We start from the raw sequence: 15908 nt of genomic DNA, 5'->3' as shown, positions 1-15908 counted from the left end.
ACACCAATTAAAAGATAAAGATTGGTACAGTGGATGAAACACCAGGACCTACGTATATGTTATCTACAAGAAACTTATTACAAATTAATCAAAACATTAATCAAAAGAAAGCAGGAGTAGCTAATTAATATCAGGTAAATAGAATTCAGAGCAAAGGAATTTACCCAAAAGATGCCCAAAGCAAGCAGAAGAAAGAAAATAATAAAAATAAGAACAAAAATCAATGAAATTGAAAAGAAAAGCAATAGAGAAAATCAATGAAACAAGGAACTGGATCTTTGAAAAGATCAATAAAACTGATATACATCTGGAAAAACTGACCAAAAAACTGAGAAAACAGAAGTTAGCAGTATTTTAGCACTGAAACAGGAGAAATCACCACAGGACACGCAGACATCAAAAGGATAATAAAGTGAAGAACGCTAAACACACAAATTTGACAATTTGGGTGAAGCTGACCAACTGCTTGAAAAATACAAACTACCTTAATTCAATCATTAAATAGATATATGAAATAAGATATTTGAATAACCTTGTATTTATAAAGGAAATTTAATTTATAATTTAAAAACTGCCAAAAAGAAATATCCAGGCTTAGATGGCGTCACTAGAGAATTCTACCAAATGTTTAAAGAATTAACACCAATTCTACACAGCTTCTTTCAGAAAATAGAAGAGACTTTGCAATTCATTATATGGGGGTACCCTGATACTGGAATCATACAAAGACAGTACAAAAAGAGAAAACTATAGACCAGTATCTCTCATGAATATAGATGCAAAAATCCTTCACAAAATATGTGCAAAGAGAATTCAGCAATATATAGAAAGAATTATATACCATCATGGTATTTACTGCGGGGGGGGGGGTGCAAGTGTGGTTCCATATTCAAAATTCAATCAGTGTAATCCACAACATTAACAGGCCAAAGAGGAAATATCACATGATCATATTAACTGATGAAGAAAATGTAACGAAAATTTAACAAAATTCAACACCCAGTCATGATTAAAAACTCAGAAAACTAGGAATAGAGGGAAACTTCCTTAACTTCATATAGGGCATCTATAAAAAACATACAGCTAACATCCTACTTAATGGTATAACACTAAATGCTTCCCCCCTAAGGTTTAGAACAGAGGAAGGATGCCCTGTCTCCCCACTCATGTTCAACATAGTTCTGGAAGTTCTAGATAGCAAAATATGGCATGAAAAGGAAATAAAATGCATACAAATTAAAAAGGAAAAAAATAAAATTATCCCTATTGTCATATTGACATGACTATCTACATAGAAAATGCAAAGAATCTACATAAAAATTCCTAGAATAAGTAAATCCAAAAAGGTGCAGGATACAATATCTACATACAAAATCCAACTGAATTTCTTTACTTAAAGTAAACATTTGGAGACTGAAATTAAAAACCCAATACCATTTAATCACTCAAAATAAAAAAAAAAGAGATGTAAATCTAAGAAGATACATACATGATTCGTAAGCTAAAAATTACAAAACACTAAAGAAATTAATGAAGATATAAATAAATGAAGAGATATATTCAACATAGTAAATAGGTCAATTCTCCCCAAATTGATATACAAGTTTAACGTAATTCGTATCAAAATTCCAGCAAGATTTTTTTTTTTTTTTTTTGCGGTACACGGGCCTCTCACTGTTGTGGCCTCTCCCGTTGCGGAGCACAGGCTCCGGATGCGCAGGCCCATGGCTCACGGGACTAGCCGCTCCGCGGCATGTGGGATCTTCCCGGACCAGAGCACGAACCCAGGTCCCCTGCATCGGCAGGCGGACTCTTAACCACGGTGCCACCAGGGAAGCCCCAAGATTTTTTTTTTTTGTAGATACACACAAGATTACCCTAAAATTTACATGGAAAGGCAAAGGAACTAGAATAACTAAAACATTTTGAAAAAGAAGAAGAAAGTGGGAAGAATCACTCTACCTAATTTTGAGATTATTGTAGAGCTGCAATAATCAAGATTTCATATTTGTAAACCACATATCTAAAAGAGGAATCATATCTAGAACATATATATGAAGGATTCTTAAAACTCAATAGTAAAAAAAAAAAAAAAAAAATCCGATTAGAAAACAAGCCAAAGGCATGAAGAAAGATTTTACTGAAGACAATATACACGTGGCAAATAAGCACATGAAAAGATGTTTCAACATCCCTATCCATTAGGAAAATGCAAGTTAAGACCATGGTGAGATATCTCTACACACCTATCAAAATAGCTAAAATAAAAAATAGTGAGAATATCAAATTCTGGTGAGGCTGCAAAGAGACTAAATCTCTCATACAATGCTGGTAGGAGTATAACATGGTACGGGAACTCTGGAAAATAGTTTGGCAATTTCTTAAAACTCTAAACATAAACTTATCATATGACCCAGCAACTGCACTTCTGGGTTCACACAAAAATTTACCTATGACTGTTCATAGCAGCCTTATTTGTAACGGTCAAAACCCATAAACCACCAAAATGCCCTACAATAGGTGAATGGTTAAACAAACGGTGGTACATCCATACTATGGAATATTATTCATTAATAAAAGGAAATGAATTACTGACACATGGAACAACTTGGATAAATCCCAAAGGCAATACAATGAGTGAAAAAAGCCAGTCTCAAAAGATCACACACTGTATGGTTCTCGAATTCACATTCTCTAAATCATACAGTCAAAATTACAATGTTAGACAGATGAAAAATAGATTAGTAATTGCCAGGTGTTAGGGATAATGGGGGGATGGGAGAAGGTGATGGTTGTGATGATAAAGCAGTAGTGGATAATTGGGGTGGTGGCTACATTAATATAAGCATGTGATAAAATGGCAGAGAACTATACATACATTTTCTATCAATGTCAGTTCCTAGTTTTGATATTATACTATACTTATATAAGATAACCAATGGGGGAAACTGAGAGGAGGGTACATGGGACCTCTCTGTACTATCTTTGCAACTTCCTATGAATCTATAATTATTTCAAAGTAAAAAGTTAAATAGAAAAGCAACAGTTCACGGGAGTTCCCTGGTGGTCTAGTGGTTAGTATTTGGCGCTTTCACTGCTGTGACCCGGGTTCAATCCCTGGTCAGGGAACTGAGATCCTACAAGCTGCAGGGCCCAGCCAAAATTAAAAAAAAAAAAAAAATTAAAACAAAAATAGCAACAGTTAGGCAAATGGTGCTGGGAAAGCTAGATACCATGTGAAAATAAAGAAGTTGGACCCTTACCCAACACCATATATAAAAACTAACTCAAAATGGATCAATTACCTAAGTCTAAGAACTAAAACTCTAAAGGTCTTCCAAGAAAATATAGGGCAAAAGCTTCATGACACTGGATTTGGCAATGATTTCTTTGATATGACACCAAAGGCACAGGCAATGAAAGAAAAAATAGACAAATTAGACTTCATTAAAATGAAAAAATTTTGTGCATCAAAAGAGAATATCAACAGAGTAAAAAGGCAACCCATATAATAGGAGAAAATATTTGCACATCATGTATCTGATAAGGAATAATATACAGAATATATAGAAAACTTCTAAAACTCAACAACAAACAATCTGATTCAAAATTGGGTACAGGGCTTGAATAGTAATTTCTCCAAAGAAACACGCAATAGGATGGCTATAGGAAACACACACACACACAAAATCCCCAGAAAATAAAAAGCATTGGCAAGGATATGGAGAAATTGGAACTCTGTGCACTGTTGGTGAGAATGTAAAATGGTACAGTGCTATGGAAAACAGTATGGAGGTTCCTAAAAAAAAGTAAAAATAGAATTATCATATGATCCAGCAATTCCACTTCTGGATATATATCCAGAAGAGCTGAAACCAGGGACTCAAAGAGATATCTGTACACCCAAGTTCACAGTAGTAGTATGCACAACAGCTAAAAAGTGGAAGCAATCCAAGTGTTCATTGACAGATGAATGGATAAACAAAATGTGGTATATACATACAACGGAATATTATTCAGCCTTAAAAAGGAAGGAAATTCTGACATATGCCACAACATGGACGAATCTTGAGGACATTATGCAAAGTGAAATAAGCCAATCACAAAAAGATAAATACTGTATGATTAGACTTATGTGAGATACTTAGAGTAGTTGAAATCACAGAACAGTGGTTGCCACAGGGTGGGTGGAGGTGAGAATGGGGAGTTATTATTTAACGGGTACAGTTTCAGTTTTGCAAGATGAAAAGAGCTATGGGAGATGGAGGGGGGTAATGGTTGTACATTATGAATATATTTAATACCACTGAACTCTGCTGTACTTAGAAATGGTTAAGATGGTAAATTTTGTTATGTATATTTTACCACAATGAAAATTATTGAGGGGATAAAGCAATACATTGGTTTTATTGTAACAATCATATATTTAAAAAAAAGGAAAAAAATCCTAATATTAGATGAATTGTGACTTGGAATAAAATTTTCACTGTCAGTCTCATACATGGAATCAAAAAGATCATACCTCATTATATATGGAAATGAAGATGATTTACTCTGTGTTGATGACTCAAAAAGTAGTTTTACTGATGACAAGAATTCTCTTATCAAAAATGTTACTGAAAATAAATTGCTTTAAGAAGTATGAAGTAGAAAAGAGCAATATGGTATTTCTAAATTCATTAATTCATTCAATTAATAGTTACTGAGGAGCTACCACATGCCTGGCATTATTCTAGGTGCTGGGGTTATGACTATAAACAAGAGAGACGAAAATACCTGCCTGCATGGATCTTAAAAAGTGATGTATCATTTTATATACAGTTACATTAAATAGGTACTCATTTCCAGATTAGTAAGTAAAATTTTAGTTGAAATTTGACCAGTTAATCTATAGCCATAATTGTTTATATATTAAATTGAATAAATGCTTTTTTGAATCACTTCAGTGAGAAAGCTGAGACTGCATTATATTTAAGCATCACAGCATTATGATTATGAAATATCGAGGCAACTGTAATTTGTATTTGAGCTATATGATTTTAAAAATTCACATTCCATTGTTATTAGAACAAAGTACGTAGGAAATAATACTATTTTAGAGATATTCTTTGCCTACATATAAACTCTTGGGGCTAGGGTTCCTATCAGGTTTTACTATATAATAAGTTAAGGTACAGAGTTTCTATTCGATCATGTTTCCAAATGTACTGGAGCTAGTGATGTGTCATATGCCTTTTCATAAATTATCTCAGAGAGTAATCTCCCATCCATGAGCACCCTATATTACCAAAGGGAAAATGTTCGAACCCATTGGGATTACATCTGCCCTACCTCCTTTGACCTCCTTCTCCATCAACCCCTGAATTAGCTTACAAATCAGCGCTAGCAAGTCCTTTCCTCATGAACCTAAGTTTTCTAGAAAACCAGTCTTCCATTACCTTAGGGAAGGTGAATGTTTTCCCATCCTGCCACCCTAAAGAGATATATTCTGTCTACCATGTTCTTACTGTCCCCTTGGCACCCCTACTTAGGCCATCACTGGGGCATGGAGTGGGGACCACACAACAAGAAGAAAAATATAATGTCTGGAATGATTATCTCTGTAGACAAAAAAGAAGTACTTGACAGTAGGGTTTTGATTATTTGATTTTGCTTTTGTTCTTAACTCATATAAAGTACACAGTAAAAAAGGGAAATATTGCGTTTTCCTTCTACCCTTCCTCCCCTCTTTTCTCTATTCAAATTTTAACCTTTACAATCAATTTCTTCATAAAATAACTCATTTTTTTCCATTCACAATATGGGCTGTTTCATTATAGTACTTAGAACTCACATCTATTGACTTAGATTAAAACTCACACAATTAGAGAATGTATAAAAATATTATTAACACTGAAAAAGTCTTATATTTATAAATATTCAACTTGGATTTAAACCTAAAACATAAAATTGATTAAAAGTTTATAATAAAGAAATGCTCAAAAATTTCCAAATAAATCATCACATTTTTTTCCATAAAGCCTTCCCAGAAGAATGATATTTATTTTTAAGAAATTACCCTTTTTCAGATTTCCCCCCTAAAATACCATGTCAGTAAGTAACACCACCACACCCTACTCAGTGTAGTTCTAGTGTAGCTCTTAGAGGACTCTGCACAATCTCAGCAGTAAAGCAAATAGACTTGAGGGCAGATTAGCAATTAGGTCATGAAAAACAGGAAGCATAAAATAGCTATTGCTAATCTGCATGAGATGAATTTACTCAATTAAGCAGATGGAAATGTTATTATGAACTCAGTATTCCAATGATGGTCTTTAAAATTAAGAAGGATGGGGGCAAATGAAATGCACACTGGGGGAATTGGGGCCTTTATGTATTAGTTCTAAAGTATACAATGTAGAACACTGTAATGAAGTTAACAAAATTAATTAAAAGATTCTTTGCATGTAACCATTAGAGACTACATTTAAAAATACATGACAGCTTTTGACGTTATTAAGAGTAATGTGACTGTTCTTTAACATTCTTAATGTTGATACCATCACCTTTCCTAAATATACTACTGATATCAAAACACGAGCGACAGAAGTCTTATTACTCAGAGCCTAGGATGAGTATTGTTTTTAATAAAGTTTCTGGCATTTAATTTCCTCATTTTCAGTTTCAAGAAACCATAAGCCAGTAATGAATTTTCCAACTTTTTAGAAGACTATCACACATTTTTGCTGGCATACAGAGTTTTCAGATATTTACCTATTTTAAAATTAATGTTTCTTTACACAATATTTTTATTAAATAATAACAAATTATTATAACAAATATCATATGATACCACTTATATGTGGAATCTAAAGAAAATGATACAAATGAACTTACTTACAAAACAGAAAGAGACTCCCAGACATAGAAAAGCTTACAGTTAGTGGGGGGGAAAGAGAGAGAGGGATAAATTTGGTCTTTGAGATGAACAGATATACACCTCTATATATAAAATAGATAAACAACAAGGAACTATACTAAATACCTTACAATAACCTGTAATGGAAAAGAATCTTAAAAAGAATAGACATATATGTATATGTGTAGCTGAATAACTTTGCTGTATAACTGAAGCATTGTAAATCAACTCTACTTCAATTTAAAAATAAAAATTAAAAAAATTTTTTTAAAAGAGCATTATCAAATCTGCTTGAGAATTATTATCAAATTCTTAGGCAGAACAAAAGTCTCTGAACAATTTTGGAAAAATAGTCATGAAAATATGACTATGAAAGCAATGAAATTAGTGTATTCATACTGCCTCTACAGGTAAATTTTGGTTTAGTTTGATATTTTTCTCTTTTCTTGTAAATGTCATTTCCCCCCCTCCTTTTTTTTTTTTTTTTTTTTTTTTGCGGTACGCGGGCCTCTCACTGTTGTGGCTTCTCCCGTTGCGGAGCACAGGCTCCGGACACGCAGGCTCAGCGGCCACGGCTCACAGGCCCAGCCGCTCCGCGGCATGTGGAATCTTCCAGGACCAGGGCACGAACCCGTGTCCCCTGCATCGGCAGGCAGACTCTCAATCACTGTGCCACCAGGGAAGCCCCTTCCCCTTGCTCCTTTTGACTAGTCTTAAAAGGCTTAGAAAATTTTTATGTAACAGTTTTACTTAAAAGTAACAATTATATAAAAATTACATTTAAAATTTCATTTATTCATTGATTTATTCAATTAAAACTATTTCAACAATTGCTCTAACATCAACTTCTGTTTCAATCTTTGGTTTAATATAACAATAATAATCATTTGTCCACCCTTACTCTGCTCTGCAAAACACACATCAGTCAACCTTAATATGTAATTCTCTAACATCCTAAACTTTCCCCTCTTAAACAGAAGTCTGCTTTAAACAATGATATAGTTTATCTGCATATTATTTTGTGTTTGTAACTGTTGAAACTTTATTTTTTATTGGAGTATTGATTTAAGATGCTGTGTTAGTTTCTGCTGTACAGCAAAGTGAATCAGCTATACATATACATATATCCACTCTTTTTTAGATTCTTTTCCCATATAGGTCATTACAGAGTATTGAGAAGAGTTCCCTGTGCTAAACAGTAGGTCCTTATTATCTGTTTTATATAGAGCAGTGTGTATATGTCAATCCCAATCTCCCAATTTATCCCTCCCCACCCCTTTCCCTCCGGTAACCGTAAGTTTGTTTTCTTCTTCACTAATATTAACACTCATTAATATTCATGGGATTACATTAATTCATATATTTAGTCATTCATCCATTTATTAAACATTTACTCTGTGCCAGGACACTATATTCAATGCTGCAGACACAAAGATGAAAAAGAAAGTCCCTGTTCTAAAGCTGCCCAGACACCTGAAGGTTGTATAAGGCAAAAAATGGTCCCCTAACCATGACCATGTTCTAATCCCCAGAACCTGGGAATATTTTACCTTACATGGCAAAAGAGACTTTGTAGATGTGATTAAGCTTGAGATAGGAGACTATCTTGAATTAACCAAGTTGGCCCAATCTAATCACAAGTCCTTAAAAGCAGAGAACTTTTCCCAGTTATGATCAGCCAGAGATGTGACGACAGAAGAGTCAGAGAGATGAAACATTGCTGGATCTGAAGAAAGAGGAAGGGGGCCAAGATCCACGGAGTGTGGAAGGCCTCTAGAAGCTGGAAAAGGAATGCAGCCTTGCTTGATAACCTTGATTTTAGCCCAGCAAGACTCATGTCAGACTCTGAGCCATAAAACTATAAGATAATACATTTGTGTTTAAGCCACTAAATTTGTGGCCATTTGTTAGCGCAAAAATAGAAAACTAATACTGGGATCATCTAGTCCAACATGTTTTTCTGACAGATAAGGAAAGTAAAACCCTCAAGGTCACACATTTAGGTAGTAGCAGTGTACTCTTTGGGTTTGGAGAGAACATAATTCTCCTCTATTCTCAAACCACGGTCAGTGTCAGGGTAAAGACAGAAAGCTAGACTTTCAGTATATGAAGGGAAATAGCCATCACCATTTTTCTATATATACTGAAAGTGTGAACTGAATGCGTGGTATACTAATACCACAGTTGCTCTTTTCCAGTTTGATTTGGCTAAATGACTTCTATGCGCTGCAGAAAAGCTTTTACTGTATACCCTTAAAAGCACACAAGTTGTTTTCTAAACTACACATGCTGTGTATTTATATACATTTATAGGCATGAAGTGACCAGGTATTAAGGGTGTTTACACTGTCTTCTGTGCCCAGATTGGTACCATGCACAGCATTCAGAAATGAAGTCTGAACCAAAAACATTCATATTGGAATTTTTTAAAAAACAGACTTCACCTTCATGAATTCAGTCAACAATTACCTACTGAGAACCTACTATGTGCCAGGGACTCTTTAAGGTCCTTGGATAGTCATAACAGTGAACAAAACAGGTAAAGTCCTTACCCTCATGAAGCTTACATTCTATTGGGGGGACCAGACAGTAAACAAAATGAATATATAAATTAAAGTTAAGTAGTGTTAAAACGCTCTGGATAAAGATAAAGCAACGTAAAGGGACAGAACGTATATGTGTGGGAAAGATGTAGATATACAAACTTAGACAAAAAGACCAGGGCTGGTAAAATGTCTTCTTTAATAGTATGTTCAACTTTTCCTAAAATCAACAAGAGCTGTCTTTAGTATTCAATGGAAGATTTCAACATACTGACACTTTAGCCAAGGTTTTTCATGTTATATAACAATAATACAAATGAAACAAAGGCTTTCAAAACAAAAATCATTGACATTTTCAGGCTTCCTGTTTACTACTGTAATACAGCAAGTTGGGGATCAACTGGATAGACTCAGCACTAAATATCAATGACAACTGCAGCACTGGAGTATTTAAGGAGTTTCTAGATTTTGGATGCCTCTCAGATTAAAGGAACTACATGACCCCATGTTAATTTTACCCCTCCTGATATTGAGCTGTGGGTGGTTCAGAAATTACTAATATAGTATTTTCCACATATAGTATATTAAGTACAAGTAACTCCATTTACAGAGTAGCAAAGAAAGCACAGAAAATTTAATTACTGTTGAATTTAAGGGAAAATCCAAGTTTAAATAATCAGTTTTATATAATATAGTTAATACAGTAAGAAAATGTTTAAAACTCACTTTGAAGTGTTTCAAGTTCAGCTCTAGTCAATGCATCTTCCTTTTCCTTCAATCTTGTTTCTTTATATTTAGCATAAAACTGCCCAGCATCCTGAAAAAAGAAGTAACAAATAAATTAACATAAAAGTCAGTTTGCTTTGATGGTATTTTCCACATAACTTCAATTTAAAGCACTATATTCAGGGACGCAGGTTCAATGCCTGGCTGCGGAACTAAGATCCCACATGCTGCGGGGCAACTAAGCCTGCGCACCACAAATACTAAGCTTGCACACCTCAACGAGAGAGCCCACATGCCACAAACTACAGAGCCCATGCTCCCTGGAGCCCGTGCACCACAACTAGAGAAGAGAAAATCTGCACGCCACAACTAGAGAGAAACCCGTGTGCTGCAAGGAAGCCAAAATGGAAGATCCTGTATGCTGCAACTAAGACCCGATGCAGCCAAAAAAAATAAGGAAAATAAATAAATAAAAATAAAATAAATATTAACAGAACTATTTAAAGCAGTATATTCATTTAATAAGTAGTCTTCCTCTGTGTTTATGCTTTCAAATTTTATGATGAACAGAAGAAACTGAATAAGCAGTTCTCTACGATTTCTCTATCTTAGAGAACTAATGAAAGCCAGAAACTACATGAGTATAAATATGTTTAAGTAAAGCCTTTACTCTCAGATACGAAAGGGATGTATCCTCTTCCTGTTTTCTTCCATTGTATATTTTCTCAGTATTATGCATGGACAGAGAGCAGAAAAACACACTTGCTGAACTGAATTATTTGATAGCATAATAAATTATATTATTGTGACTAACAAAGTACTAACACTATTTTCATATTAGTCCCTTAACTCCAAAAGATTTTCAAAATTACTGTATGCAGATCTGATTGTGAAACTTCTATGACCATGTAGATACAAGTGAAAGTTGTCACTCCACTGAGAGTTGAGGACTGAGGACACACACTGTACACAAATACTTAGGTGTCAAGATACAGTGGCTAAAGTCTCAAGGAGTGGCAAATAGGACAGGTAAGACTTTAGCAGAGTACCGAAAAAAGACCAGGCCTTTAATCACAGACATGGAGATAAACAAGTTGGTGCTCTAGGCATATGAAGATCCTGACAGTGAAAAAAGCAAAAACAGATAATCTTCCACCACCCCTTGACTCAAACTCCATCTGTTCTATAGCAATACTACTTGTAGCTGCCAGGCTACACTGTGCTATGCTTCCATGTCTTTCTGTATGCTTTGCATTCTAGCTAGAACATTTTGCTCCCCTACCATTATTCTGAAGAACTCCTACTCATCCTTGAAAACCCTATTCAAGCATCACCTCTTTTGCAAGTCTTTCTGACCTTCCCTGGAAGAGTAATTCTCTCCTGTATACTGCTTCTGTATTTAAACCCATTTCTATGGTTGCTTGTATCATGCTGTATTCTCTTCTAGAAAATGAGAAATCTGAGACAGGGTTACTTGTATGCTCAGAGCACAGTATCTAGCATCAAACAGGCACTCAATAAGCATTCTTTGAACTGAGCTGGACTGAAATATATGAGAAACCTAGTAAAGAAAGAAGTAAAAGGGCTTGATGACTGACTGGTGTGGAATAAGAAAAAGATATCAAGGATAACTCTAGAGTAACATTCCCAGACTGTACGACTCCTAGAGAATATAAATCATAGAACTGTCTGAGAGGATTTTATTTCTGCAGGAAATGAAGGAACAAAATCAATCCTTGGCTCTACCTCAATTCAGATGTAAATGCATGAACACCTACCCTAGAATGGGATTATCTCTTTTCAGCTATGACTGTTCAAATTTAAGCTTTCTCCTGGGGTCTATGTTTCTTGGGGTTATAACAGAACTCTTTTACTTGATAATTAATTAGGGAAATGACAGGGCACTTCTAAAATCACTGAATCAATATAATAAAGATATACCTCTTATTCCTTCCATTCCCACTTTTAGGTTCCTACCTCACTTCTTCCAGAAGGATTTCTTTTTTCTTTTTTTTTTTTTTTTTTGCGGTATGCGGGCCTCTCACCGTGTGGCCTCTCCCGTTGCGGAGCACAGGCTCCGGATGCGCAGGCTCAGTGGCCATGGCTCACGAGCCTAGCCGTTCCGCAGCATGTGGGATCTTCCTGGACCAGGGCACGAACCCGTGTCCCCTGCATCAGCAGGCGGATTCTCAACCACTGCGCCACCAGGGAAGCCCATAGAAGGATTTCTACAAGCCCTGGGCCAGCTAAATAATGGCATAATTTGAAGGGCACAGAGGTCATACATCTGACTTATCCTCCCATGCCCATATTTACTTTATTTTTTTACTTATTATTTTCTTAGTTGCGGCATGTGGGATCTTTAGTTGCAGCACGCAAACTCTTAGTTGAGGCATGCGGGATCTAGTCTCCTGACCAGGGATCGAACCAGGGCCCCTTACATTGGGAGTGCAGAGTCTTAGCCCACTGGACCACTAAGGAAGTCCCCATATTTACTTTATTTTGTTTTTTCTTTTTCTTAACATTTTTATTGGAGTATAATTGCTTTACAATGGTGTGTTAGTTTCTGCTTTATATCCCTATATCTCTTCCCTCTTGCATCTCCCTCCCTTCCGCGCTCCTTATCCCACCCTTCTAGCTGGTCACAAAGCACTTAGCTGATCTCCCTATGCTATGCTACTGCTTCCCACTAGCTATCTATTTTACATTTGGTAGTGTATATATGTCCCTATATACACTTACCCGTCCCCCTCCCCGTGTCCTCAAGTCCATTCTCTAGTAGGTCTGCGTCTTTATTCCCGCCTTGCCCCTAGGTTCTCCATGACCATTTTTTTTTTTTTAAGATTCCATATATATGTGTTAGCATATGGTATTTGTTTTTCTCTTTCTGACTTACTTCACTCTGTATGACAGACTCTAGGTCCATCCACCTCACTACAAATAACTCAATTTTGTTTCTTTTTATGGCTGAGTAATATTCCATTGTATATATGTGCCACATCTTCTATCCATTCATGTCGATGGACACTTGGGTTGCTTCCATGTCCTGGCTACTGTAAATAGAGCTGCAATGAACATTGTGGTACGTGACTCTTTTTGAGTTATGGTTTTCTCAGGGTATATGCCCAGTAGTGGGATTGCTGGGTCATATGGTAGTTCTATCTGTAGTTTTTTAAGGAACCTCCATACTGTTCTCCGTAGTGGCTGTATCAATTTACATTCCCACCAACAGTGCAAAAGGGTTCCCTTTTCTCCACACCCTCTCCAGCATTTATTGTTTGTAGATTTTTTTAATGATGGCCATTCTGACCAGTGTGAGGTGATATAGCACTGTAGTTTTGATTTGCATTTCTCTAATGATTAATGATGTTAAGCATTCTTTCATGTGTTTGTTGGCAATCTGTATATCTTCTTTGGAGAAATGTCTATTTAGGTCTTCTGCCCATTTTTGGACTGGGCTGTTTGTTTTTTTGATATTGAGCTGCATGAGCTGCTTGTAAATCTTGGAGATTAATCCTTTGTCAGTTGCTTCATTTGCAAAATTTTCTCCCGTTTTGAGGGTTGTCTTTTCTTCCTGTTTATGGTTTCCTTTGCTGTGCAAAAGCTTTGAAGTTTCATTAGGTCCCATTTGTTTATTTTTGGCTTTATTTCCATTTCTCTAGGAGCTGGGTCAAAAAGGATCTTGCTGTGATTTATGTCATGAAGTGTTCTGCCTATGTTTTCCTCTAAGAGTTTGACAGTGTCTGGCCTTACATTTAGGTCTTTAAGCCATTTTGAGTTGATTTTTGTGTATGGTGCTAGTGAGTGTTCTAATTTCATACTTTTACATGTAGCTGTCCAGTTTTCCCAGCACCACTTGCTGAAGAGGCTGTCTTTTCTCCATTGTATATTCTTGCCTCCTTTATCAAAGATAAGGTGACCATATGTGCGTGGGTGTATCTCTGGGCTTTCTATTCTGTTCCATTGATCTATATTTCTGTTTTTGTGCCAGTACCATACTGTCTTGATTACTGTAGCTTTGTAGTATAGTGTGAAGTCTGGAAGCCTGATTCCTCCATATCTGTTTTTCTTTCTCAAGTTTGCTTTGGCTATTCGGGGTCTTTTGTGTTTCCATACAAATTGTAATTCTTTGTTCTAGTTCTGTGAAAAATGCCAGTGGTAGTTTGATAGGGATTGCAGTGAATCTGTAGATTGCTTTGGGTAGTACAGTCATTTTCACAATGTTGACTCTTCCAATCCAAGAACATGGCATATCCCTCCACCTATTTGTATCATCTTTAATTTCTTTCATCGGTGTCTTATAGTTTTCTGCATACAGGTCTTTTGTCTCATTAGGTAGGTTTATTCCTAGGTATTTTATTCTTTTGTTGCAATGGTAAATGGGAGTGTTTTCTTAATTTCATTTTCAGATTTTTCATCATCAGTGTATAGGAATGTGAGAGATTTCTGAGCATTAATTTTGTATCCTGCTACTTTACCAAATTCATTGATTAGCTCTAGTAGTTTTCTGGTAGCATCTTTAGGATTCTCTATGTATAGTATCATGTCATCTGCAAACAGTGACAGCTTTACTTCTTTTCCGATTTGGATTCCTTTTATTTCTTTTTCTTCTCTGATTGCTGTGGCTAATAATAGTGGTGAGAGTGCACAACTTTGTCTTGTTCCTGATCTTGGAGGAAATGGTTTCGGTGTTTCACCATTGAGAACGATGTTGACTGTGGGTTTGTCATATATGGCCTTTATTATGTTGAGGAAAGTTCCCTCTATGCTGACTTTCTGGAGGGTTTTTATCATAAATTGGTGTTGAATTTTGTCGAAAGCTTTTTGTGCATCTATTGAGATGATCATATGGTTTTCCTCCTTCAATTTGTTAATATGGTGTTATCACGTTGATTGATTTGCGTATATTGAAGAATCCTTGCATTCCTGGGATAAACCCCACTTGATCATGGTGTATGATGCTTTTAACATGCTGCTGGGTTCTGTTTGCTAGTATTCTGTTGAGGATTTTTGCATCTATGCTCATCAGTGATATTGGCATGTAGTTTTCTTTGTGACGTCTTTGTCTGGTTTTGGTATCAGGGTGATGGTGGCCTCGTAGAATGAGTTTGGGAGTGTTCCTCCCTCCGCTATATTTAGGAAGAGTTTGAGAAGGATAGGTGTTAGCTCTTCTCTAAATGTTTGATAGAATTTGCCTGTGAAGCCATCTGGTCCTGGGCTTTTGTTTTTCGGAAGATTTTTAATCACAGTTTCAATTTCAGTGCTTGTGATTGGTCTGTTCGTATTTTCTATTTTTTCCTGGTTCAGTCACGGAAAGTTGTGCATTTCTAAGAATTTGTCCATTTCTTCCAGGTTGTCCATTTTATTGGCATATAGTTGCTTGTAATAATCTCTCATGATCCTTTGTATTTCTGCAGTGTCAGTTGTTACTTCTCCTTTTTCATTTCTAATTCTGTTGATTTGAGTCTTCTCCCTTTTTTTCTTGATGAGTCTGACTAATGGTTTCTCAATTTTGTTTACCTTCTCAAAGAACCAGCTTTTAGTTTTATTGATCTTTGCTATCATTTCCTTTTTTTCTTTTTCATTTATTTCTGATCTGATCTTTATAATTTCTTTCCTTCTGCTAACTTTGGGGTTTTTTTGTTCTTCTTTCTCTAATTGCTTTAGGTGTAAGGTTAGGTTGTTTATTTGAGATGTTTCTTGTTTCTTGAGGTAGGACTGTATTGCTATAAACTTCCCTC

The 15908-nt window shown here is 35.7% G+C and overlaps 1 protein-coding gene across 2 annotated transcripts in view; it reads right to left on the bottom strand.

The window, feature by feature from the left end:
* The window catches only part of DNAJC1 (DnaJ heat shock protein family (Hsp40) member C1), a 203092-nt gene that overhangs the window by 91356 nt on the left and 95828 nt on the right, over positions 1-15908 (bottom strand). For both annotated transcript variants that reach the window (XM_029237487.1, XM_029237488.1), the window contains exon 7: positions 10168-10258. In XM_029237487.1, the coding sequence (XP_029093320.1) occupies positions 10168-10258 (91 nt within the window). The remainder of the gene's footprint in view (positions 1-10167; positions 10259-15908) is intronic.

This window comes from Monodon monoceros, unplaced genomic scaffold, assembly GCF_005190385.1.
Source record: "Monodon monoceros isolate NGI ecotype Baffin Bay Population unplaced genomic scaffold, NGI_Narwhal_1 Super_Scaffold_21, whole genome shotgun sequence".
NCBI classification, from domain to species: Eukaryota; Metazoa; Chordata; class Mammalia; order Artiodactyla; family Monodontidae; genus Monodon; species Monodon monoceros.
This window is presented reverse-complemented; position numbering and strand designations above follow the sequence as displayed.